Here is a 27,373-nt window from a genome sequence, read left to right as displayed (position 1 = left end):
AAAACAGCTGTGCTAATCATGTCCCAAAATATTTCAGTGAAGAATTGTGCTGAGGTACATATTTCAACAAAACACAAGAAACAAAACTTATTACCAGGTCTGGCATAAACCTCACCACTTCCCCTAAGAGAAACCCACTTCAGAAAACACAAGTATTCATTTGGATTTATATGACCCTAAGCTTAAGCTCATTGGCTATGTAGGTACAAATGTGTAAATAGAAAGCCAGGGAACAACAAATGTAATGAAGCTAGTAAAAAGCCTGAAAGGGAAGGTTACAGACAATAGTATGCATATTGCATGCAATGCAATTCAGGTATTTTAGGCGTGAAAATGGATTTATTCCTTCCTATTTATGTATTTATTTTATAATAGGTAATAGTAAAGAATGCAAAAGATTTTTACTTAATGAAAAGCAGCTTTCCTACGTTCACCTCCAACTGCTCAGCACCCCTCTAGAACTGTTTCCAGTTTTTTCTCTGCCTTTTCAAAGATGATATATTTCCATACTAACATACACTTTTACTATACAGATAAGTCTTTAAACAAAAAGCATGATATTATACACATTGTTTAGCATCTTCCTTCTCCCCTTAATACTGTATTGAAACATTATTCTCCAATATTTTTGTTAATTTGCATTTTTAAAAATGGAAAGAAAAGTCAGGCATAGTGGCTCATACCTGTAATCCCAGCACTTCGGGAGGCCGAGGCAGGTGGATCACTTGAGGTCAGCAGTTCAAGACCAACCTGGCCAACATGGTGAAACCCTGTCTCTACTAAAAATACAAAAACTCGCCGGGTGTGGTGGCACGCATCCCAGCTACTTGGAGTGGGGGCGCTGAGGCAGGAGAATCACTTGAACCTGGGAGGCAGAGGTTGCAATGAGCCGAGATCCTGCCACTGCACTCCAGCCTAGGCAATAGAGTGAGACTCTGTCTCAAAAAAAAAAAAAAAAAAAAAAAGAAAGACTGACTCCAAGGTATAGACATATAGAATGGATGTATGATAGTTTATTTACTCAGTACTCTCCTGATGGACATTTACGCTGTTTCAAGTCTCTGTTAGTAAACCAATGATATTGCATTACTTTGGTATGTGCCACTTTACACATGTTGAAGTATATTTTAAGATAAATTTCTAGAAGTGTCTACATCTCTTTAAAATATCAAGCAATAAACTCATGACATACATTCTTATGAAAATATGCAACTTTTGGAAAGAGACATTATGCCCTCGATCATTCTAATTCTCTAGTATATATTACCTCAGAGGAATTAAAATATCTGCACTGACTCTCATTACAAACATACTTCCTCATTTACTTCTAGAATTAAGTGGAATTTAGACTACTTTGATACCACTAGAAAAAAATTGCTATGCCTACAACTATTAACATTAAACTATTACTTAAATAGGCTATTTTTAAAACCACCGTTTCATTAGAAAATATGTTCAGTAATTTGTTTCAAATATGTTGAGTACTTTGTTTCAAAAAAGATAAAAGCAAATACCTGCCAAAACCAAATGATTTGCTTGCTGTTTCTCGTATAATGTCGATAAACAGTATTTCTCTGCCAATCTGCCAAGTCAACCTCCTGCATGCCACACAACATAACCTGAGAAATGAGCACAGAATCAGGCTATAATAAAGATTTAGTGAAGCGAGTAATTATATGACTGAAATTTCCTAATGCAGTTATGCACATGGCAAATTATGTGAAAAGCTATGTGCACAGCATATAATGATCACAATAAGCAAATCTTTTGAACAAAATTGTGGCAATTTAGCATAAAGGATTCTCTGGTACTTTACCCATGTTTATTGAACTCAAACCAAAAACCACATTTACAGTATTTTCAAGAAAAACAGCTATACTGAAAAGCATGTCTCCTTTACCATATGTATATATATGGTGTATTTACACACACACACATCTATATATATAGATTTATATCTAGATACGTGTGGGTGTATATATATCTATATATACACATAGATATGTATCTAGATACATAGATCGATCGATCCATCTCCCCCAAACTGGGTAACCAAATTCATTAGTTCCAAACCTATTTCTGGTTCTCATTTTAAAAAATCTATGCTATCTTATATACTTAAAAAGAAAAAATTACTAACCTCCTATTAATAATTTATCCAGCTTCTCTAGGAATATTCTACATATGTGAAATTTTCAAACAACCTCAACTTGTATATGAAATGAACATTATTTTAGGCATAGTAAAATATGTAATACTTATCTCTTAGTTTTTTTCATAAGTCAACTTTGAGCTATAATTTACATAGAATAAAATGCACGAACTTAGGTATATAGTTAGAAGATTTTCAACAGATGTATATACCTGTATAACCACCATTACAATCAAGATATAGAATATTTCCATCATATCCCTTTCTGTAATCAAAACCATATCCTCATCTCTAGTTTTAGGTGATCAATGATTTCACCACAGATTATATTTGTCCTTTTAAGAATGTCATGTATATGCATACATCCATATTTGTGTCATATATAGTGCATACACATATACACACACATCCTCTTTTGTTTTTCCCACTCAACATGTTTTTGAGATTCATCCATGCTGTAGTTCATTTTTTCTATCACTGAGTAGTATTCCATTATATGAATATACAACAATTTGCTTATCCATTCACTTGTTAATTCATTTAGGTTACTTTCAATTTTTAGCATTGATGAATAACGTGATTAACATTTATGTACAAGTCTTTGTTTAGATATATATTTCATTTCATTTTAATAAACACCTAACAGCAGAACTGGTAGGCCATAAGGTAGATGTACATTTAACATTATAAGAAACTACCAACACTATCTCAAAGTGGTGTTTTGATTTGCATCTCCCCAATTACTAATAAGCATTTTTCCATGTATTTACTTGCCATCTGTGTATCTCCTATTGTGAAGTGAGCCTTTGTCTATTTAAAAATGTTTTCTTGACTTTTTATTGAGTTCCATGAGTTTTTTTGTTAATATATTCCAGATACAAGATCTCTGTCTCAACAGTTTCTCCCAGTGTGTAGGTTACTTTTTCACTTAATGGTATCCTTTCAAGAGCAGTTTTTAGTTTTGAAGAAGTCCAATTTATCCATATTTTTCTTTCATGGTTATTACTTTTTGTGTTCTAAAAAACTTCTGCCTGCATCAAGATTTCTCTTATGTTTTCTTTTTCACTTTCACATTCAGACTTATAATTCTCTTTAATTGTAAGCATGAATAATTTTATGGGCAGAGGTAAGGTCAAAGTTAATTTTAAATACGGACTGAAGTAGGTTCATAGTTAATTTTCTTCCATATGGATATTCAGTTGATTCAACATCATTTGTTGAAAAGATATTCCCTTTCCACATTGAAATATCTTAGCACTTTTGTTGAAAATCAATTGACAATATAGGGTCTACTCCCGGACTTTCTAGTGTTCCACCAATTTGTCTATTCTTTCACAAATACCACATTATCTTATTTACTATGGTGTTAGAAATAAGTCTTAAAATCAAGTGATGTAAATCCTCCAAGTCTGTCGTTTCTCAAAATTGGCTCTGCTCTTCTAGGGCCTCTGTATTTCCTTCTAATTTTGAAATCAGCCTGTCACTTTCTATAAAAAAATTCTGCTGAGATGTTGAATCTCCAAATCAATTTGGAGAGAACTGACACTTTAACAATATAACATGGTATATCTCTTCATTTATTTAGGTCTTCCTTAATTTTTCTGAGCAATTTTGAGGTTTTGGTATAGAGGTCTTGTGTGCTTTTGGTTAAATTTGCTCATTTTTTGATGCTTTCACACATGAAACTAAAATCTAAATTTTAAGTGTCTGTTGCTAATACATAAAAATACAATTGATTTTTAAAGTGTTAAAATTGTACCCATGCCTTATTAAATTCACCTTATTTCTAGTAGATTTTTGGTGGGTTACCTAGGATTTTCTAATCGAAGCTGAAAATCATGTTTTCATCTGTGAATATAGGCAGTTTTACTTATTTCCCATCTTTATGCTTCTTATTTCTGCTTTTGCCACTGGCTAGGGTATTTGGTAAAATATTGAATAGAAGTGGTAAGAGTAGACATCTTTGTCTTTTTCCAAAACTCAATGGGAAACTTTCAAAATATTACCATTTAGAATAATGCTAAGGTTTTTTGTTGTTGATGATGATTCCCTTTATCAAACTAAGAAAGTTGCCTTCTATTCCTAGTGTGGTAGGAGTTTTCATAGAGAATGACTACTATATATATATATATATATCTTCTTAAGCATGAAACAGATATTAACCTGTAAAAGGGGGTATGATTATCCACAGCCATTATTGTGAATAATAGTATGAATAACCATTACTGTGATAAGAGAGGCAATGAATGGCAGTAGGAGGAAGAACAACAGACTAGGAGTAAAACTTAAGACAAAGCAAAACAAGACAAAATCTGTATTTTCTCACACAGCTCTGCACTCTTAATTGATTAGCACTCTTAATTGTACTTTTAATTGATTAGGTCAAGGCAAATACTCATAAAGGGCTTCAGTCACCTTGTATGTAAAAGAAAAGTATCATATGGCCTTCCCACACACAGGGCAGTATGTGAGAACATTATAAACCCTGCCAAGGGTACATAAACTATATGTTCCTATTCTTATGCTTCTTGATCTCCTGTTTTAGTTTCATCTCCCCTTCAATATAAGGCTCCCACTATAACATCCCTCTTTGAGTGCACCTCTAAAATAGGCATTCTTAATTGGAGGTATGGAGTATTTAGGTGTATGAATTTAGAGGATGCAAGATGTCTGTCTTCAGATTAAAAATGAAGTCTGAAGTTTTTAAAAAGATTAATAAATACTACTCTACAAATGTCTTCCATGCTAATCTTCTAATATGTTTCTGTTAATTTGTGTAAGCAAACTGTTAAGAAAGATGTTAACCAGGATTAGTGACGGTCTATGTCAGCCAGGCTCAGAGTCCTGGTTTTCATATATATCGGCTTTCCATATCCACAGCTTTTGTATCAGCAGATTCAACCAATGGTGGATTGAAAATATTTGAGAAAAAGAATAATACAACAATTTAAAAAAATAAAAAAATTAAAAATATGGTATAACTATTTACCATAATATTTGCATTGCATTAGGTATTTATAAGTAATCTAGAGCTGATTTAAAGTATAAGGGAGAAGTGTGTAGGTTATATGCAAATACTATACTATTATATACTGTAACCATAAGGACTTGAGTACCCACGGATTGTGGTGTCCACAGGCGCCCTACAGAACCAATCCCCCACAGATACCGAGGGATGACTGTACTTCCTAGGTTAGTCAGAGTTGCTAGAAAGCTAATTCCTACATAGGAATATTACTGTATGAAATCTAAAGTGCTGTTTTTCATATGTACATTTGATTACATGAAGGAACCAACTTTCTTAATAAAAGGCCCAATATGGCTACAGTTAAAATAGCACACCCAAAGCAGGCAGAGAGGAAATGCCAAGAACTATTCAAATGCGCGGCCTATGTCCTAACTTATATGGGAAAATAAGACTTAGAAAATTCTTGATAATTAATCATTAGGGAAATGCAAATCAAAACCACAATGAGATATCTCCTCCCACCCATTAGGGTGGATACTATTAAAAAAACAAGCAAAAAAAAAAAAAAAAAAGAAAGAAAGAAACAGAAAATAAGTGTTGGGAAAGATGTGGAGAAACAGGAATCTTTCTACATGTTTAACAGGAATGTAAAATGATGCAACTGATATAGAAAACAGTATGGTAGTTCCTCAAAAAATGAAACAGAGGTTTACCATATGATCCAACACTACTACTCCTGGGTACATATCCAAAATAAACAGGATCTCAAAGAGATATGTGTACACCTGTCTTCACAGCAGCACTATTCACAACAGCCAAAAGATGGAAGCCACAGAAAGGTCCCTTGAGGGACGAATGGATAATACCATGTGGTAGTGTACATATCTATAATGGAGTATTATTCAGTCTAAAAAAGGAAGAAAATTCTGACACATGCTACAGGACAAATGAACCTTGAGGATATTGGGCTGAGTGAAATAACCCACTCACAGAAAGTAAAATACTGTAAGATTTCACTCATAGGAGGTATCAACAGTAGTCAAACTCACAGAAACAAAGTAGAAGGGTAGTTGCCAGGGGCTGGGGAAAGGGGGACTTGTCTAATGGATATAGAGTTTCGGTTTTGTAAGATGAAAAAATTCTGGAGATTGGATGCACAATGTGAATATATTTAACATTACTGAACACTTAAAAATAGTTAAGATGGTATATTTTAAGATATATTTTATCGCACACCTGTTATACTTCTACCAAGTCTAAATGTAGTTAAGACCACTAACAACTCATGACTTAAAACTCTGATCTTTGAAAGCAACTCACTACTAAACTGAAATTTCAGAATTATTAATAATGTTCCAATAACTCTTCAAGACTCCTAACAACTGACACTGATTGATGATTTTGTGCTCATGGCATTACAGGGTTCAGAGAATATAATTAAGACTCTTACCCAATGCTAGAGTAAATACCACCTTGACATCAGGACAAATGAGAGGATTCAAGATTGTGCTACAGGATTTTAAAATGTGTGAACAATGTTCTGTAAAAGCACAAAATTAGTCCCTCCCCCCACTAACATTCCCTACAATAGCAAAATAAAAGGGCCTAACCTCTAATTCTTTTTCATCGAAGTACTGTAGCCACTGAAGAGGAACAACTTCATTAAAACCATCAAGGAAAGCTTTGGTCTGTTCTTGTACTCCTCGAGAAAAACGCCATTCTGTCATTAAACTGAAAATAAAGATGGTATTTAAAAATAGGTAATTTATATGTGAAGTAAAATACTTAAAAACACCAAGAACTTCTATAGTTCTTTCTTTTTCTAAATATGCTACATATATATACATATAAATGTGATGTGTGTGTGTATGTATGTATGCACATAATTTTAGAGTTAACACATTCGAGGAAATCAGTTCTAGTACACTGGCAACTATTGAAAAGGATGCTTTTAAGATAAATAGGAAAGAAAAAACAGAAAAAAGAAAGAAAACAAATAGGAGGTTCCTCACTATTTAGTAAGATAGCCAAATCCTAGCACTAATTTTTCCTGTTTATATCTAGACAAATATATCCAAACATCATGTGCTCACCAGGAAAGGAATAGCTAATCATTTAACAGGCTGTCCTTACACCAAGCATTGCCATGACAGACCTGAGGACTCTGACTCAAAGCCTTCCACACCAGGGAGGCAAGGGATTGTCTCAGTAGTATGTAATGACCATATGTCCACAGGCCATGGACTGGTGAGGGCTTACGGTCTGAGAGGGCTTAAGGCTGGAGAACAGGTTCTTTACTTGCTGGTTTATTGGAAAACATGAAGATTTCCTAACTAGAATAGAAGAACTCAAGATGAAAACAAAACATTCTGAAGAGACACATATAAAGCAGCTATAAGAGCACCGAAGTATGATAGAAAGGAAATAAGGAAGAAAATGTGTCAGTGACACAAAATCTGTAAAAGGAGATTCCAAAAGGAGATGGATCTAGAAAGAACTACCTAGAGAACAGCATACACCACCTCATACAGAGAAGTCACAGATTCTAGCAGATGAAAAGAAAGCCAAGCTGTTCCCACTCCTCCCATTTCTAACTCTTCTTTTTGTTTTCTAGAGGAAGCTGGCCTTATGCTTTTCTAAGACTGCCTCTAAAACTTTTCTTCAATTCCTAAACCCTCTTTGTCCCGTATCCTCAACTCCAACTCCAACTTTTCTTCCCATTTGTCTACAAAGGTGTTCAGACTATTCTTTTCCAAAAACCCTTCCTTTAACCCAGTGTCTCTTTTACATTACTCTGTCCTCTCTTTACCACCACACTCATTATAAGAGTACACCACACTCAGTGTTTTCACTTGCTCACCTTCTATTCAATCAAATTTTAAACCAAGGTAATTTTAAACCTGGCTATCATTGTAGGCTTCACTATAGCCACTAATTCTCACCATCAACTTATCCCCTTAATACGTCAAGTCTGCTCTTGCTGTTTTCCCTGTCCCAAAATCTCCCTCTATCAGGCAAGCTTTCATGTATCTTTTTTTTTTTTCTTTTAACATAAAGTCTCACTCTGTTGCCTGGTTCACTGCAGCCTTGACCTCCCTGGGCTCAGATGATCTTCCCACCTCAGCCTCCCTAGTGCCTGGGACTACAAGCGCATGCCACCATGCCCAGCTAATTATTTTAAAAATGTTATTTATTTATTTATTTTTGTAGAGATGAGGTTTCGCCATGTTTCTCTGGCTGGTCTTGAACTCCTGGGCTCAAGTGATCCACCCACCTCAGCCTCCCAAAGTGCTGGGATTACAGGCAGGAGCCACCAGCCTCTCATGCATCTCTTAAGACGTTACCTAATACATAATGTCCTATGAAGAACTTTCCTGACTCCTCCCAGCAGAAACAATACCTCTCTTCCTACTTTGGATTCCAGTAGTACTTCATATATATTTCTACCATTCATTTACTTATAGCTTCACTGATGGCCTATTTTGTGCACTAAAAATAAGGTATCACAACTAAACAAGAGTGTTATCATATAATTCTCAAAAGCAGGATTAACAAATAAGACTAAAGTCTGTTATTATTTGAAACTGAAACAAAATCCTCCAAAAATTGCTGCATTCATGATTAGCTACGAATAGTATTACAGTGATAAAATGTTTTGAAACAGTGCTTAACTTTACAGAAAGTGAATATAAATCTTACATGGTAAGATTTTATTTAGACTGCTTTTGATATTTGAAACCACTGATAGCATTTTTTTAACCACTCAGGTTGTGGTACTAATTTTTGTTGGACTTTGTGGAAGGCTCGGGCTTAACAAATAAAAAAAAAGTCCAGTGTCTTATGCATGATCTTTGTGAATATATTTTCCTCAAAATCTAGTGTTACTGTTTTTTCCCAACTAGCGTAATAAATGCACACTGCAGAACAAAGCAAAACAAAAATACCTAACAGAGTACAAAAGTACAAAAGAAGAAAATCAGTTATTGCTAATTTCTCTCATTCAGAGATGACTGGTTTAGCAGAAAATGAAAAGGCCAAGAATGTCAAGCTAAGAAGGGTACATTGAAGTTGGTAAGCAGAGACACTAAGGATGTAAATTTGAAAGGCCATAGCAATTTACAAGAAGGGAAAAAAGAATGGCTGTGACATTTTACAAAAGCCACATAGCAATATCTATTAAATACTTTTTGACCAAGTAACTTCACTTTTTAAAAATCTAGCCCACAAAACAAGTAGCAGGATGTATGGATTCATGCTTAAGGAAGTTTTCTGCTATCTTGTTTGCAGTGGCCCAAGCTGGACACAACCTAAATGATCTCTATTGACAGGAATAGCTGAAAAATATAGGAAAAAAACCACCACAGTTTACCTAGCTATTAAAAAATGAGTTAGATTTAACTGTACTGTCCTTAAGACAAAAAAGTAAGATACAGAGTAATGTGTATAATCCAATCCCATTTTCAAAACAAATATAAAAAACAAAAAATCTGAAAGAGATAGAGATGACAGCTAGCATCTAAGAGGGTGAAAATGGTAGTGGCCGGGCGCGGTGGCTCAAGCCTGTAATCCCAGCACTTTGGGAGGCCGAGACGGGCGGATCACAAGGTCAGGAGATCGAGACCATCCTGGCTAACACGGTGAAACCCCATCTCTACTAAAAATACAAAAAAACTAGCCGGGCGAGGTGGTGGGCGCCTGTAGTCCCAGCTACTCGGGAGGCTGAGGCAGGAGAATGGCGTAAACCTGGGAGGCGGAGCTTGCAGTGAGCTGAGATCTGGCCACTGCACTCCAGTCCGGGAGATAGAGCGAGACTCCGCCTCAAAAAAAAAAAAAAAAAAAAAAAAAAAAAGGCCGGGCGCGGTGGCTCAAGCCTGTAATCCCAGCACTTTGGGAGGCCGAGACGGGTGGATCACGAGGTCAGGAGATCGAGACCATCCTGGCTAACATGGTGAAACCCCGTCTCTACTAAAAATACAAAAAACTAGCCGGGCGAGGTGGCGGGCGCCTGTAATCCCAGCTACTTCGGAGGCTGAGGCAGGAGAATGGCGTAAACCCGGGAGGCGGAGCTTGCAGTGAGCTGAGGTCCGGCCACTGCACTCCAGCCCGGGCGACAGAGCAAGACTCCGTCTCAAAAAAAAAAAAAAAGAAAAGAAAAGAAAATGGTAGTACTCTTCATAGAAGACATCAGTAGGAGAAAATATCTAGGAAAAATGAAAAGTTTGATTTTAGACCCATGACATTTTAAGATGGGTCATCTGTAGTTCACGTGTTGGCAAATTATGGCCCGTGGGCCTAATCATCTGGTTTTTTTGTCCAGCATTTGAGCTAAGAATAGTTTTTACATTTTAAAAAAATGACTGAAAAATATTAAAAGTATTTTGGGATATGAAAATCATACAAAATCAAATTTCAGTGTCTACAAGTGTTTTACTGGAACACAGCCACACATCTGTTTATACACTGTCTATGGCTACCTTTACACTATACCACAGAGGTGAGTAGTTGCAATAAGAAATGTGGCCTGTAAGCCTAACAAATTTACTGCCTGGTTCTTTCCTGAAAATGTTTGGATTTACCTGGCTGGCAAATGGAAATTATTTCTAAAGTTCAGATATAACTTTACCAGAAAATTGAAGCTATGTTAGCAGAATATTTAGAGAAGCAGGTTGAAATAAAATCTTGGAAAAATGCCTACATTTAGGAAATAGGAGATTTAGAGAACTGCCATTAAAAAAGAGCAAGTGACCAGGAGTGGTGACTCATCCCTGTAATCCCAGCATTTTGGGAGGCTGAGGAAGGAGGATGACTTGAGGCCAAGAGTTTGAGACCAGCCTGGGCAACGCAGTGAGACCTTGTCTTTACAAAACAAAAACAAAAAAAAAAAACATTGTTTTAAATTAGCTGGGAATGGTAGTATAAGCCTGCAGTACCAGCTACTCAGGAGACTAAGGGAGGAGAATAGCTTGAGCCCAGTGGTCAACCACGCCACTACTACAGCCTGAGCGACAGAGTGAAACCCTCTCTCAAAACAAAATTTTAAAACAAGAGAATGTAAGGAACATCAGTATGACATAGGATCATGGAATTCAAGAAAACACTAAGTTTCAAGAAAGAGGCTGTGGTGAGCACTATTTAAAAGCCTAAGTTAAAAAAGGGAAAATGGAAAGGGAAATGGTAGAATGGTTACAGCAAATGGTAGTGGGAAAATGAAGCAACATATATTCTCTTTTTTCAAGAACACTGGTACTGGTGAGAAGAACTTCCCAAAGGCATGAAAAGGGGATGAAATTAAGGGTACAGAGACAGGATTTAGTTCTGAAGTGTTCTAGAAATCAAGCTTAATAAGGTATATCGCCTTACCCAATATATTCATCTTTGTTCTCCTCAGTCACCAGAATATTGGAACCTCCCAATTTCAGGTCATGTGAAGTAACTTTTCCCAAAATCTCCATGTCAACAGAAAAGTACATTTCTAAGCCACATTCTTCAATGTTGTTATCTCTGGGTGAAATAAATATATATACACTAATTAACAAAATGAAACAAAATGGGTTTCAAAAACATGACTTATTGCAAAACAAAATCTTCAAACCTTATCCAGATAAGGGAGTTATAAAATTCAGTATCAATAGATTCCAAATCCTTAATAGTAAGTTTTTTACTTAACATACGCTTGTAGAATGGTAAAGAGAAACCAGTATCGATAAACTTTCCATGAAATAGTGCCTGCAAAGAAAAATGACAAATTTTATTTAAAATTTGCAAAATAACAATTTCTTAGAGAACAATGATAACAGAAAAATCATGAGACTTTACAGGTAAACAAAGCATTCAGTAAGTGAATGGCATAAATCATGAAAACTAAAATATTATATAAAATGCTAGGTATGAAAAACAAAGTTAAAACAAAATCTATTTTATACACATAGCTATATAACATATATCAAAAACTGTATAGGATGATACAAGACTTCTATTACCATACGCTGCCTCAATCATCCTAAATGTTTTATAAATTGAATTAACCTAATTGGATAAGGAAATAGAAAAGGGCCCTGTGCACCTGAAAAGGCAACTCTCCCGTTCCTTTCTTACTCTCACTGTTGCATGTGAGGCTTTTAGGACTAACCTCATTGTGCCTTTGCTCCTATTCACAACAGCCAACCCAGGAAGCCCCAGACTCCCAGCAATGTGAGGGAACTAAAAAAATCCACTGAAGCTATTAATACTACCTTAGCCCCCTCATGAAGTTATGTCTTCCCTTACTCAGTTTAAATTCCATAGTCAATCATTAAAATAACTACCTTCAAGGTGGGGCACGGTGGCTCACGCCTGTAATCCCAGCACTTTGGGAGGCTGAGGCAGGTGGATCATGAGGTCAGGAGATCAAGACCATCCTGGCTAACACAGTGAAACCCTGTCCTTACTAAAAATACAAAAAATCAGCTGGGCATGGTGGCATGCACCTGTAATCCTAGCTACTCAGGGGAATGAGGCAGAATTGCTTGAACCTGGGAGGTGGAGGTTGCAGTGGGCCAAGATCACACTCCAGCCTAGGTGACAGAGCAAGACTCTGTCTCAAATAATAAAATAAAATAACTCCCTTCAAACCCTACCTCCGCCAGTGTATTTCTAGCAAAATCCCAAGCGTAGCTAAATTCAACTCTCAGGTTACTCAATGTCTGTACCTAAGCAATGGAACATGCTAGAAATGTATAAACAACCAAGCTGACTGCTCCACGACCAACAGTCATATTTCATCACTGGTTTGTTTCCTGGTAATCACATTTCCCTACTGCATTCACTCTCCCACTTTCCTAGATGACTATTTCATTCCTACTCTTCTTTCCTCAAATATTTACCTCTCCTTGCTCCTTATTCTGAGTTGATGATCTTACTTCCTATTTCACAGAGAAAACAGAAGCAACCACAAGAGAACTTTTGTGTGTTCTACCATATCTGCTCACTACTAGCATCTGAATGCATATCTTATTAGAGATAATCTTTCTATCAACTGGTATGTGTGTTAAATAAATCTCTTCCTCTCTCCAACTCAAGTCCATTGCTCTCATATTCCTTATATTCTGACTTTATCAAATTCTTTATCCTCTAACTTGGTAGTATCGTTTAGATGTTTCTCTCCTCCAAATCTCATGTTGAAATGTGATCCCTCAGCTGGCTTCTTCATACAGAAGAATGAAACCAGAGTGCTACCTCTCATCATACACAAAATTAACTCAAGATGGACTAAATACTTAAATGTAAGACCTAAAACTATTAAAAAAATCCTAGAAGAAAACCTAGGAAATGCCCTCTTGATATTAGCCTTGAGAAAAAAACTTCTGACTAAGTCCTCAAAAGATTGCAACAAAAACAAAAATTGATAAATAGGACCTAATTAAACTAAAGAGCTTCTGCACAGCAAGAGAGGGAGTAAACTAACCTACAGAATGAGAGAAAATACTTATAAACTATGGATCCAACAAAGGTCTAATATCCAGAGTTCATAAAGAACGTAAGCAAATCAACAAGAAAAAAGAACCCCATTAAAAAGTGGGCAAGCATAAACAGACACTTCTCAAAAGAAGATATATAAGCAGCTGCTGGGTGTGGTGGCTCACACCTGTAATCCCAGCACTTTGGGAGGCTGAGGTGGGTGGATCACCCGAGGTTAGGAGTTCGAGACTGACCCAGTCAACATGGTGAAACCCCATCTCTATTAAAAATACAAAAATTAGCTGAGCGTGCTGGTGCATGCCTGTGGTCCCGGCTACTCAGGAGGTTGAGGCAGGAGAATTGCCTGAACCCAGAAGGCAGAGGTGGCAGTAAGCTGAGATCATGCCACTGCATTCCAGCCTGGGTGACAGAGCAAGACTCTGTCTCAAAAAAATAAAATAAAAGACATATAAGCAGCCAATAAATATATGAAGAAATGCTCAACATCACTAATCATCAGAGAAATGCAAATCAAAACCACGTTGAGACACCATCTCATACCAGTCAAATAGCTTTTGTTAAAACATTAAAAAAAAAAAAATACATGTTGGCAAGGCTGCAGAAAAAGAAGAGACATATACTTTGTTCAGAATGTAAATTAGTTCAGCCACTTTGAAAAGCAGGTTGGAAATCTCTCAATGAACTAAGAGTTGAACCACCATTAAGAATCAGCAATACAGTTACCGGGTATAGATATCCAGAGGAAAATAAATTGTGCTACCAAAGGACGCATGCACTGTACATTTGCCACAGTGCTACTCACAATAGCAAAGACATAGAATAAATCCAGGTGCCCATCAGTGGTGGACTGAATAAAGAAGATGTGGTACATAAGCACCATGGAATACTATTCAGCCATACAAAGAATGAAATCATATCCTTTGCAATAACACAAGATGCAGATGGAAGCCATTTTCCCAAGCCAACTACTGAATATTACATGTTCTTACATACAGGTGAGAGCTCAGCATTAGGCACACATGGACATAAAGATGGGAAAAATAGACACCTGGGGATTACTATGGGAGGGAGAAACGGAGGATAGCAAGGGCTGAAAAACTATTGGGTACTATGCTCACTACCTGAGCATGATGGGTTCAATCACACCCCAAACCTCAGCATCATACAATATACCTTTTTAACAAACCTGCACATGTACCCCCCCAATTCTAAAATTAAACCAGAAAAACAAAGAAATTTGACCTGCAATGAAGAGATTAATGCCCTGGTGAGTTTCACTCTATTAGTTCCCTACAGAGCTGGTTGTTAACACGAGTGTGGCACTTCCTCCCCACCCTTGCTTCCTCTCTCATGATGTGACTTTCATACACGCTGCCTCTCCTTCTGCCATGAGTGGAAGCAGCCTGAGGCCCTCACCAGAAGCAGATGCTGGCAACATGCTTCTTGTACAGCCTGCACAGTCAAACGAACGCCTTTTCTTTATAAATTATTCACCCTCTGGTATTCTTTTATAGCAACACAAAACAGATTAAGATATTTAGTCATCACTATCAGCAATACAAATGTTTTATTCTCCTCCCATTTCGACTCCATAAGCATTTCTAGTTAGTGACCAATTCTCTACGATTCCTTGTTTATATTTGCTGTATCCACTCTCCCTCCATTCTCTCTTGATTTTACTCCCATCAGTCTTTCCACCCTACCACTCAAGAATAACTTTCACCTTTGCAGATACAATGGTCAAATCGCAGACTTCATCTTGCTCAGCCTATCAGTAACATATGACAGGTTGATCATGTCTTCCTTCTTGAAACACACTTCCTTCTTCCCTTGTCCTCTGGAGTCCACTCCTATTTGATTCTACTACCTCAGAACTGTTGCTGGTTACTTATCTCCCTGACTTATAATTGTCCTTGAACAACTTCTTCATCCACACTCACTCTGTAAACAATCATATTGCCTTTTAATACTCTCTGTGTGCCAAGAATTCCCAAATGCCTATCTCCAAACTAAATATCCTTTCATTGCCACGCTTACACCTCCAACTATCTCTTTTACATCTCCATTTGGATGTCTACTTCAAACTTCACAAGCCAAACCTAAATATTCTTGATTTCTCCCACCCCCAAAATTTGCAACCAGACAAGCTGGCCATAAGTATTGTTGCCATACTTGACTCTCTCTCACACTCTGCATCTAATCTGTCAGAAAATTGTTCATTCTAACTTTGCAATATGCCCAGAATCCAAACCACTTCTCACTTCCTCCACTGCTAGAAGACACAAGTCCAAGCCACTATTATCTTTCACTTGGATTGTTACAAATGATTTTCCCGTTTCTATCCATGTTTTCCTATGCCCCCAATTATAGTCTGTCTTCTACATGCTGGTAAAGCAAGCTTAATAAAATTTAAGTCAGATCATGTTAGTTAGATCATGTCACTCATTGCCCTACTCAACTCTTACGTGAATTTCCTAAAGGTCCCACACAGCATCTCTCAGTCTCATCTCCTACTACATTCTCTCTCATATCCTCTGCTGCAACTATAAGGGTCTCTTTCTCAACCAAGAATGCACTCCCGCATTAGAGCCTTTGTCTTGCTGTTCCCTAAGCTTAGAATAGTCTTCAAGATATCTGCATGATTCAGTCCCTAGCTTTCTTCAATTTCTGTTCAAGTGTCGTCCATCAGTGAGGCTTCCTCTAACCATATAAAAAAAGTAACACACTCTTTCCTTCAGAATCTATCTATTGATTATTTGTTTCTATATAATGGAATTTAGGTTCCTGAGAGCAGGGACTGTATATGCTTTTCATCTCTGGAGCCTAGAACAGTGCTTAGTATTACAGTAGGCTGTCAATAAATTTTTGCTGAATGAATTAATAGGTAATAAAGTGCAAATAAAGAGGTAAATAAATAAATACAAACACTTCCCAAAAGACAACAGTTCCATAAAGGCTTCTGCAAAGCTCTAAAAATTCCAAAAACAATCAAATACAATTATTAGATAGCTAAGATTTTCCTTGTATTGAAAAGCAGGCTGGGAGTGGTGGCTCACATTTGTAATCTGAGCACTTTGGGAGGCTGAGACAGGTGGATCACTCGAGCCCAGGAGTTTGAGACCAGCCTGGGCAACATAATGAAACCCCATCTCCACTAAAAATACAAAAAAATTAGCTGGCATGGTGGCATAAGCCTGTAGTATCAGCTACTTGGGAGGCAGAGGTAGGAGGATCGTTTGAATCTGCAAGGGGGAGGTTGCGCTGAGATCATGCCACTGCACTCCAGCCTGGGAACAGAGTGTGATCCTGTCTCAAAAGAATTAAAATTGTTTCTATTAAAAATAAACAAATAAAAGTAGTCATACTATAAATGAGTTTTAATTTTAGAAATGAAAGGACTTTTAAAGAGTAAGTGGCTGTATAAACATAATCTTCATATTCATAATCTTGATTTTATACAGGTACTCAAAAAATATATTTTTATACTCTCCAGGGAAACTTTCTTGGTAATAAAATTTGTGAATAGCAAATATAATGCTTATCTTTTTTTTAAAAAAAAGACTTCTCTAATACATTTGTAACAAATTTAAATAAATAAAAACAATAAAGTCAAGAACTCACCATGGCAATAAAACGACCAATGAAACAGAAGTATGAAAGATGGTCTGGATTAATGGTTGATGCTGGATTTATCTGCAGACAATAGTTGTTCTTGCCCGCATACTCAAATAAGCAATACATTGGGTTCAAAACTTCATGTGAAAGCAAGAAAAACCATTCTCTATAAGAAAATAAGTCAAGGTTATTTTTTAGCATTAATATGTGAATTTAAAGACAGATCTTAAATATACTCATATATACATCATACCTCTGCTCAATAGTCTTTAAGAACTCCACTGCCCAATTCCTCGGCCCTCCATCCAAGTTCTTCTATGATCTGGCTCTCCATTTTAAGTTACCTGCTAGTTTCGACATGGCCAAACTACAAATTCACTGATCCTCACACAGATTTAACATGCTTATTTGTATGCCACACTTTTGCTTGGATATGTCTCCTCAACTTCAACTCAGCTTAAATCCCACTTCAACAATTTTTTGAAGCAATTTCCAGTGTATTTGTATTAATATCAGTCACTGAATACTCTGTGGTAACAATCTCACAATATTAATTCATTTTTATGAACATGACTTGCCCCATCCATCAGACTATAAGTTTCTCAAAGACAAAAACCATGTATTTTTTGTATTCTTAACTCTTACAAGCACTCCAGGACATATATACAATAGGTTTTAATGTACATTCACAGGTGATACTGAGATACACAGCACTGCTGCTATAGAACAGTTTTAACTTTATTGTCACTGCATTAAAAATGAAACTAAAATTTAAAAAGTTAAATCTTTAAATATGATAAGCAATCTCTAACCTTTTACCACCTATTTTAAAGTCCAATATACAAAATCTTCAACTAGATAAAGGTATTACAAGATAAACCCAATCTCTAAAAGATTTTTTCAACAGCAATTTCTTCTACCAAGAAGGGTTCCAAACTCAAATGCTTACAGTGATCTGTGAGTACAAGGGGCTTCCTTCTCTCACATTCTCTGCTTAGCCACAATCCTCCATTCCTTACATCCCTGCTAAATTATCAGTGTTAAGGAAGAAGAATTTCTAGGCATATTATCGTAGTCCTCAGACAACTGGGCAGTGGTGGACACTGCAGTGAAACAGAGCATATGCTAACCTACAGGGGAAACAGTGACTCTGATTCAGCCCACTGACGCCACGCGAGAAGGCAGGATTGTGGGTCGAGTGTTTTAAAGAGAAGTCAGAAATCTTCATTCTTAAGCATAATCTAATGATTTTCAAATGTCATCAAGTAATTTAAAAACTGTAAAATCACAATGAGGGCCACCTCTATGTAGGCTAGATCTGGTCTGGCAGCCTGTTAATAAATGCTTTTCTAAAACTTTTAAAACACAATCGCTGATACTGCCTGAAGGGTAGAGAAGGGAGTCCCTAAACAAAATCAACTAGAAATGGTAAACACCAATTCTTAAAACTAAGTCCAGTTGTAACATAGCAGTAGTTGAACCAAGTGACGTCCCCCTATGATGAGGCTGAAGTAAGACATGCCCCAGGTAAGAGGACGGAGCAGGTCTAGTGAGAGTGTGTTTAGACACATATATAAAAACTAGGAATAAACCCTCCAGATGCTTCAGATAATTTTTAGTAAACAACAGCCCAGAGGAAACTGAATCAATTCAAAAGAAGAATGGCTAAAACATAGCATCTAAACTTTCCCCTGATGCTAGCAGAAAAGGAAGAAAAATTCCTAACTAGCAAGAGGCAGAAGAATTAACTTTCAACATATTCTTCTCAATACTCTCAAATAAACTGAAGAGACACAAGAGGTTGAAAAAATTATGAGACAACAGATGAACTAGCAGAGCCTAAAGAAGAAAATGAAGAAAACAGTAAAACCACTAATGAAGAAAAACCACATTAGAAGCAGCAAAACGTAGGGCAGTACTGCAAACAGTGACATGAGGATAGGCTTGAGAAAAATCAAAGTAAAATGGAAAAGCACAAAGATAAAAATGATCAGAGAAAAGATGACAGACATGTAAGACTGACAAAGGAGATTCCACATACCCATGACTGATGTTCCTGAAGAAAAATGGAACAAACGGAACAGAAAAAATATTCAAAGACATAATAGAAGAAAACTTCCCTGACATTAAGGAAGATCTTAACACATTCCTAAAAAAAGATACAAAACAATCAACAGTGAAATTATTGAACTTCAAGAAAAAGGACTGTGTGGGCACCCAGAGGAAAAATACGGTTCCTATAAGGGGCTGGCCTCACACTTCACAGTACTAACATTCAGTGCTAGAAAACAGTAAAGCAATGTCTTGAGTATTAGAAAAACAAGTGTGCGAGAAATTTATATCTAGTGAAATTGTTGTTTATATGTAAAAGCAACAGAGAACATTATGCAAAGACTGTAGGAATATATCAACCCTGTAAACTCTTTAATAAACCATTTGATGACTGTAACCCACCAATACATGAATTAAATAAAAAATTTAGGAATAAAAAATCATGTTATGGAGGAACTGGCTATATTCATTAAAACCATCAAAATACAAAACTTAGACCAAAATAGTTGAGGCAAATAAGGGCTCAGACAAGAATGTAAATGTTAATAAAGACACATTGTAAAAATACCATACTTCCTCATTTCTAAGATGTACCTTTCTTATGTCTGAACATTTCTGAAATTGAGATAAACTCACAATAGATGCAATATGAACATTTATTGTGATAGGCAGTGTTTTGTTTCTGGAAAAGTATAACGATGTAAATGAGGAAATACGCTAATATAAACTAAACTCTGATAATTCCACATATATTATCACATATCTGTTCCCACCAGTTGTACTTGGTTCTGTATCTCTTTTTGCCAGCTGTGTTAAAACTGTGATTTTGGAATTCTGTACACCTCTAAAATGAGTTCAAAAAAGGAGTTGTTTTCATGAAAAGCAAGTCTGAATTCTTTAGAAAGATTTAATCAAAATGTTTTGCTAAACAATAGATTGTTGCCAAATTAGGCTGGGGCAGAACAAATAAGGGACAAAATAAAAAAAAAAAATAAAAAAAATAAAGGATTTTCCACCCACACTGCTTCACAAGTGTCTACTGTTAACAACATATTTAGTGAATGTAGAAAACATTATTCCCAAAAGAGACTCAGATTAGACTAAAAACATAAATACAAAACCAACATATGATGTTACAATAGCAAAAAATAAGAATGTATGCATGCTAATCCATTAATTATGATATTCCCATACAACAGAATATTACACAGACATTTTAGAAAAAGAAAATATTCAGACTGAGTGCTGTGCCTCACACCTGTAATCTCAGTACTTTGGGAGACCAAGGTGGGGGGAATATCCTGAGCCCAAGAGTTCGAGACCAGCCTAGGCAAAATTATGAGACCCTCATCTCTACAAAAAGCTTTAAAAACTTTCCTTTTTTTTTTTGAGATGGAGTCTTGCTCTGTTGCCCAGGCTGGAGTGCAGTGGCGTGATCTCAGTTCACTGCAAGTTCCACCTCCCAGGTTCACGCCATTCTCCTGCCTCAGCCTCCCGAGTAATTTTTTGTATTTTTAGTAGAGATGGGGTTTCACTGTTAGCCAGGATGGTCTCGGTCTCCTGACCTCATGATCTGCCTGCCTTGGCCTCCCAAAGTGTTGGGATTACTGGCGTGAGCCACTGCACCCAACCTTTAAAAACTTTTTTTAAAAAAAGAAGAAAAAAGAAATAAATTCACTCACTCACTGTGTGTGTGTGTGTGTGTGTGTATGTGTGTGTATATATATATGCTAACATAGAAAGATGTCCATACTATATTAAAAAACCAAAATCAGATCCTGCATTTTGTACACTTGTATGATTGTTAAAAAAGCAGCAAATATATAATACACATATATACGAATTTACACATATGTAAAAAAGATGTATAGAAATATAACCAAGAGAAGTAATAATATAACCAAGAGAAGTAATAATATAACCAAGAGAAGTAATAATAATAATGGTTACCTTGTGTATTTTTGAGAAAAATTCTGGATTGTTAATTCAAAAATTTAATACAATATATTCACATATGTTTTCAAGAATACTTTCCCTGCATATGAGATATACTTAATTCAAGGCAGATATGTGTTTTTTATTTTACCTCGCTAGGCCACCATAATCAAGTCCTTCTTCTCCTCTAAATATTACATATAAGCGCCTCCTCAAGTCATAGGGTTTTAATGCCATAATCTAATTAAAAACAAAAACATGAATATTAAATACTCACATGCAGTACAAGTTCCTTTCAAAACAATTTAAATTTAATCTGTATTTTCAAAATAACAGATTTCCTTATCTTATACAATGCTTTTAACTGAAGAGATGAATTGGTTTGTTTCACAAACTAGATAAAGACATACATATCAATCTCTTTAGCTTTTCCTGACTCACTTTCACATACAGTTGACCCGTAAACAACATGAGTTTAAGTCAACATGGTGACTGCACAGGTCCACTTATACTTGAATTTTCTTCAGCCTCTGCCAACCCTGAGAAAGCAAGGTCAAGCCCTCTTCCTCCTCCTCAGCCTATCCAATGTGAAGACAATGAAAATGAAGACCTTTATGATGATCCACTTCTACTTAATGAATAGTATAAGTATTTTATCTTCCTTATGATTTTCTAAAAAACATTCTTTTCTCTAGCTTACTTTAAGAATACAGTATATAATACATATATCATACAAAATATGTGTTAATTGATTCTTTATGTTATTGGTAACGCTTCCAGTCAATGGTAGGTATCGGTAGTTCAGTTTTTGGGTCAAGTTATACATGGTTTTTCAACTGTGCAAGGGGTCAGCACCCCTAGCTCCTGTGTTGTTTAAGGGTCAACTATACTCTTTACCCCTTCTGGTATTAAATGATAGTTCTACTTTGGGTTAATGGCAAGACAGGAAGAGCTTGACACAAAAGGCTTTTAAGGTTAAAAATATTATCTTCCCTGCTGGTTTCCCCAAACTGTACCAAAATCTTTCAACACGTGACTTGTAAATTTTTCTGACTAGCAGCACTTAGAGGCAAAAGACTTTGTTCTGCATCCTGCTTATACCAAACATTCCATTTCTCAGTAGGAAAGAAACTCAGCTATAATGACTAATTATTTATACAATGATGAATTTATTCACAGGCTAGTATAACTTAAAAACAATACCTATACCAAATTTTCATAATCTTTAATAGCTTACATCAAGGTGACTAGTAAGTAGGCTTTACTTTTGGATAGAAATAAATTACATTCCATACATATGTCAGGACCAGAGCAAGACAGGCAGGTCTGGGTTGGAGGATAGCTCACCAGCATGCCTCCTTTGGGGCAGTCATGGGCTCAGTGCTATGCATCAAATAGACCATGATTCTTCCCAAGACAGGGTAAAAAGCAAAATAAAGTCTTCCATGAATTCAGATGTACACTTACTAAAATCAACCCAAACAGAGGTAGACCTATTTACACTTAGTTTGCCAAGAATTTATTAACTCAAAATAAAAAAATCAACTTGATAATAGTTTAAGTATTATGCCCAAAGTCCAACAGTAAAATTAAGCTATGGCTTGAAATTCTCCTGGGGCTCAGAGTATCATTACTCCATTCTGGCTTGTACAAAGTATAAATAAAAGTCCCTGTATGCCTGAGTACACAGCAAAATGTGGTTCATCACTTTGATACTAGAGGGCGAACAAGACGTTTCATTATGAAAAATTCTCCATTGGAAAAAAACTGACAATACAGTATTTTGATTATTTATCCTTAAATATTCTGCAGATGATTCAGGAAAGGTAGAAATACTGCATTCATTTATTCGCTCATCAAATATTTATTGAATACCCTCTATGTGCAAAGGCACTATTCTAGGTACTAGGCAGAACAGCAGTAAACCAATAGTCTCTACTCTCATGGAGCTCACATTCTAGTAAGGAAGACAAAATACACTATGTTGGGTGGTTATGAAAAAGAATAAAGCACCATAAATGGCTGGAATGTGACTGTGAGGGAGAAGAGCAGGACTGCCATCTTAAAATAGTAAGCTCAGAGAAGGTCTCTCTGAGACCACATTTAAACAGAAACATAAAGGTGAGATTAAACAGTTATTCAAGGAATACTCAGATGGAATAGAGTATCTACCAATTTAATTTTAATTTGATAGCATTATCAAAACTTTGAGGTAATAAATTCTTAGCCAAGTATTAAGTGTCGAAACAAGAATCAACTCGTTCCAAAAGCTGTTTAGGCTTTATTTTAGTAAATACACATCTAAATTCATGATAGAATGATTGTCTCTCAGTCTCAGTACCTTCACCTATAACATGGAGATACAATAAGAGCTATCTCAAAGGGATGCTGTGAGGACGAATGAAATAAAATGAGAAATGTAAGATGCCGGTGTTTTGCAAATGATATTCACTCAGTTTATGGTAGGGTTTAGTATAACTATTATTAAAATGGGCATTCAGGCCAGATGCAGTGGCTCAAGCCTGTAATCCCAGCACTTTAGGAGGCCAAGGTGGGTGGATCACTTGAGCCCAGAGTTTGAGACCAACCTGGGTAACATGGCAAAATTCCATCTCTATTAAAAAAAAAAAAAAAAAAGGCACTCAGTAAGTGGCGGTGGCAGTCATTATTATTATAGCTGTGTTCTGGGTGGTTTAAAAATCTCTAAAACCCTAACTTTCTTTAGATGTACAGAATACAATGAGACAAATAGTATTTTATTTTGCTAAAATCCTCCTTACCTGCTGGAAGGAATCTTCAAACAATGTCTGCCGGGACACATTGATCTTTACATGACTGGGTAGTGCATTAGACTAAAAACAAAACAATATCATAATATCATCTAAGTTATAGTATATGTATTGTATAAAGATAAGACTAAATTATTGTGAGTATAAGATTTATTTACCACTGTAGTACCTGGCACAAATAACGGAAGTGAGCAAGTTTCCACCTAAAGCTGCGTTCATAAGCAATTTGTGGACCACCTTTAGTTCTAAAGAAAAACAAAAATAAACCAAATTAACTCATAATAAAGTTATATTATTATATTATTTATAAAGTATTATAAAGAATACTTAGTATTCAGTAGGAAATCAGAGGTCCTAAAGTCCTACAAAATACCACAGGAAGTTTTTTGCTGGGAGAGAAGGGTATACATACATGGTGGGCCAAAAGCAGCTCAAGTAAGGGGGACTATTACAGCAACAGGACACACACATACACAAAGAGGGACACTGTATTTATGCCTGGGTCTTTGGTTAGTGAGTTAAATGAAATACCAAAGTCTACTACAGACTATTTCAAAGAAAATATTTGATAACCCTTAAATCTAAGGAAGACAGAGGCTCCAGACAGAAGAGACGTGGAAGGAAATTCTACCCCATCCTAAGTCTAACCTAAAACCCAAACAAATATTCCTGGAGATAATAAGCAGAGCAAAATCAAATTCCTAGAAACAACATTGTTATCCAGATGACATGGTTCAGGCGGTCAGTGAGAGAAAAGGCAGAGTTGGTGGCATGGCACCTGGGAATACAGGTTTCACAATATGGTTTGACTCACAGTAACAGAGCCTGGATCTCTTGCCTATTGACTGAGGGCCTGACAAGCACAAATCACTTTCATAATCTTAAGGAACACTTTGGAACAGATGAAAAATGTTCTCTTGTATTGTCAGGTTCAAGTCAATTCACTTATTCAAGCATTTACTGAAAGGATAGCTGGTACTTGGCTTTCTTCTAGACAGTGATGGCATTACTTATTAATAGGTAAAAATGCCTGTTTTGTGGAGCTTATGTACTAGTGAAGAGATAAGTAAAGTACAAATGTCTTATCACTCCTAACCTAAAACAGTAAAAAAGGCATTGTTAAAAGGACAAAAGATAAGGAGTGATACGACAAGTATTTTGTAATTTTCAAAAGGGTAAAAAGAGTAGAGCTCATACACAAAGCGACATTTGAGCAAAACATGAAGGAGAGGGCATAAGCCATATGGAGATTGGGGAAAAGAGCATACCAGGCAGACGGTGTAAGGGCTAAGACCCAAGGTGGAAGCTGACGGTGTTGAAGGCACAGCTAGTGGCCAATGAAGTTGGAACATGGTGAATGAGGAGGAGCGAAAACCAAGAAGAGGTTGAAGAGATAATAGGTGTCAGATCCTGTAAGGCCATTAGTGTGCTTTTTACACCAACTGAGATGGAAACCACTGAAGGGTTTTGTGCAAATAAATGGCTTTTAATTTAACTTTTGTTTTGGAAAGTCAGTCTCTGTGCTGTACGGAGAACAACATAACATTGTACAAGGTATGGGAAGAAAGCAGGGAGAGGACTCTGCTACCAAGCCAGGCAACAGACAATGGTAGCTTGGACCAAAATGGTGGCAATGGGGGTGGTGAGACAGCTGGACTCTAGATTTCTGAAGCTGAGGTAACTAGAATTCTTGATGGACGGTTTGCAAGCTAGGAGAGAAAGAGGAGTTGTGGATGATTCCACATTTTTTTTTTCTAAGATGGAGTTTCGCTCTTGTTGCCCAGGCTGGAGTGCAATGGTGCAATCTCAGCTCACTGCAACCTCTGCCTCCAGGGTTCAAGCGATTCTCCCGCCTCAGCCTTCTGAGTAGCTGGGATTATAGGCGCACACCATCACGTCCAGCTAATTTTACCATGTTGGCCAGGCTGGTCTCAGAACTCCTGACCTCAGGTGATCCACCCACCTTGGCCTCCCAAAGTGCTGGGATTACAGGCGTGAGCCACCATGCCCAGGTGATTCAAAAATTTTTGACCCAAGTACATGCTAGAGTGGAGTTATCAACTTTGACAGGGAATATCACAGGGAGGGCTGGGTTTTTGTTGTTGTTGTTTTGTTTTAGTTTTTTATTTTTCTTTTTAGAGATTGGGGTCTTGCTATATTGCCCAGGCTGGTCTCAAACTCCTGGGCTCAAGTGATCTACCTGCCTCAACCTCCCAAAGTGCTGGGATTACAGGTGTGTGCCACCATGCCTGGCCAGAGAGCAGGTTTTACAGGACCTATCAGGAAGGAGTTACAAGTGGAGATGTCAATAAGCAGCTGAACGTAGAAAGCAAAATTTCAAGTGACAAGTCTGAGCTAAATTTGTGAGTCATTAGCAGGCAGGTGTTTTAAAAGCATAATACTGAATAAGATGCACCAAGAGAATGAATGTAGTTTAAAAAAAAAAAAAAAAAAAAGGGCTGAGGAAAAAAAGGCGGACTCGGCAAAATAATGCAAGAAGACCAGAAAGGCAGAGGGAAATCAAGAAAGTATGGTTCACAGCACTACTTCTGCCAGGAGAGAGAAATGTATTATATCAAATGTTCCTGATAAGTCAAATCAGACAGGACTGCAGACCAATGCCTGGATTAACAATAGGAAGATCATTGGTGCCCTTGCAAATTCAGTGTCACGGGAACTTCCTTGGAGTTGGTTTAAAGGAGAAACTATGAACAGCAATACAGAGACAACCGTGCAAGTAGCTTTCCTGTAAACGGGAGCAATAAAAATGAATTGTGGGCTGGGTGTGATGGCTCACGCCTGTAATCCCAGGACTTTGGGAGGTCAAAGCGGGTGGATCGCCTGAGGTCAGAAGTTTGAGACCAGCCTGGCCAACACGGCAAAACCCCATCTCTACTGAAAACACAAAAATTAGCTGGACGTGGTGGCAGGTGCCTGTAATCCCAGTTACTCGGGGGGCTGAGGCAAGAGAATCGCTTGAACCCAGGAGGCGGAGGTTGCAGTGAGCTGAGATCACATCACTGCCCTCCAGCCTGGGCAACAGGAGTGAAACTCCATCCCAAAAAAAAAAAAAACAAATGAACTGTGTGATCGAACACATTGGTTTGGTAAAGCGAAGAGTTGTACTTTTTTTTTGCTTTTTTTTTTTTCCAAATCTAGGAGAAATAACAGCTGATAAGAATAATTTAGTGGAGAAATAAAACCTGATAATGCAAGACAAAGGTGGTAACTGTTGGAGCAATTAAGTTGAAAAGTGGTGGTAGGAATCGAATGTACCAGCGGAGGGAGCAGACTTTGATAATAACAATGACAATTCATCTACAGGAACAGGAGGGAGGAGAGGTGGTAGGAGATGGACAGATATGGTGGTACAAATTTGCAAAAGACCTTTTATGATTGCTTCTA

The 27,373-nt window shown here is 36.8% G+C and overlaps 1 protein-coding gene across 3 annotated transcripts in view; it reads right to left on the bottom strand.

The window, feature by feature from the left end:
- The window catches only part of WWP1 (WW domain containing E3 ubiquitin protein ligase 1), a 121,919-nt gene that overhangs the window by 9,630 nt on the left and 84,916 nt on the right, over window positions 1–27,373 (bottom strand). For all 3 annotated transcript variants that reach the window (XM_030937434.1, XM_030937435.1, XM_030937436.1), the window contains 8 exons: window positions 24,138–24,213; window positions 23,960–24,031; window positions 21,331–21,419; window positions 17,199–17,358; window positions 11,713–11,846; window positions 11,481–11,621; window positions 6,731–6,851; window positions 1,515–1,619 (listed from right to left, as the gene is read on the bottom strand). In XM_030937434.1, coding sequence (XP_030793294.1) covers window positions 1,515–1,619; window positions 6,731–6,851; window positions 11,481–11,621; window positions 11,713–11,846; window positions 17,199–17,358; window positions 21,331–21,419; window positions 23,960–24,031; window positions 24,138–24,213 — 898 coding nt within the window. The remainder of the gene's footprint in view (window positions 1–1,514; window positions 1,620–6,730; window positions 6,852–11,480; window positions 11,622–11,712; window positions 11,847–17,198; window positions 17,359–21,330; window positions 21,420–23,959; window positions 24,032–24,137; window positions 24,214–27,373) is intronic.

The sequence above is a fragment of the Rhinopithecus roxellana genome, chromosome 9 (genome assembly GCF_007565055.1).
Source record: "Rhinopithecus roxellana isolate Shanxi Qingling chromosome 9, ASM756505v1, whole genome shotgun sequence".
NCBI classification, from domain to species: domain Eukaryota; kingdom Metazoa; phylum Chordata; class Mammalia; order Primates; family Cercopithecidae; genus Rhinopithecus; species Rhinopithecus roxellana.
The sequence above is the reverse complement of the archived record's forward strand: the minus strand, read 5'-3'. Positions and strand labels throughout refer to the sequence as shown.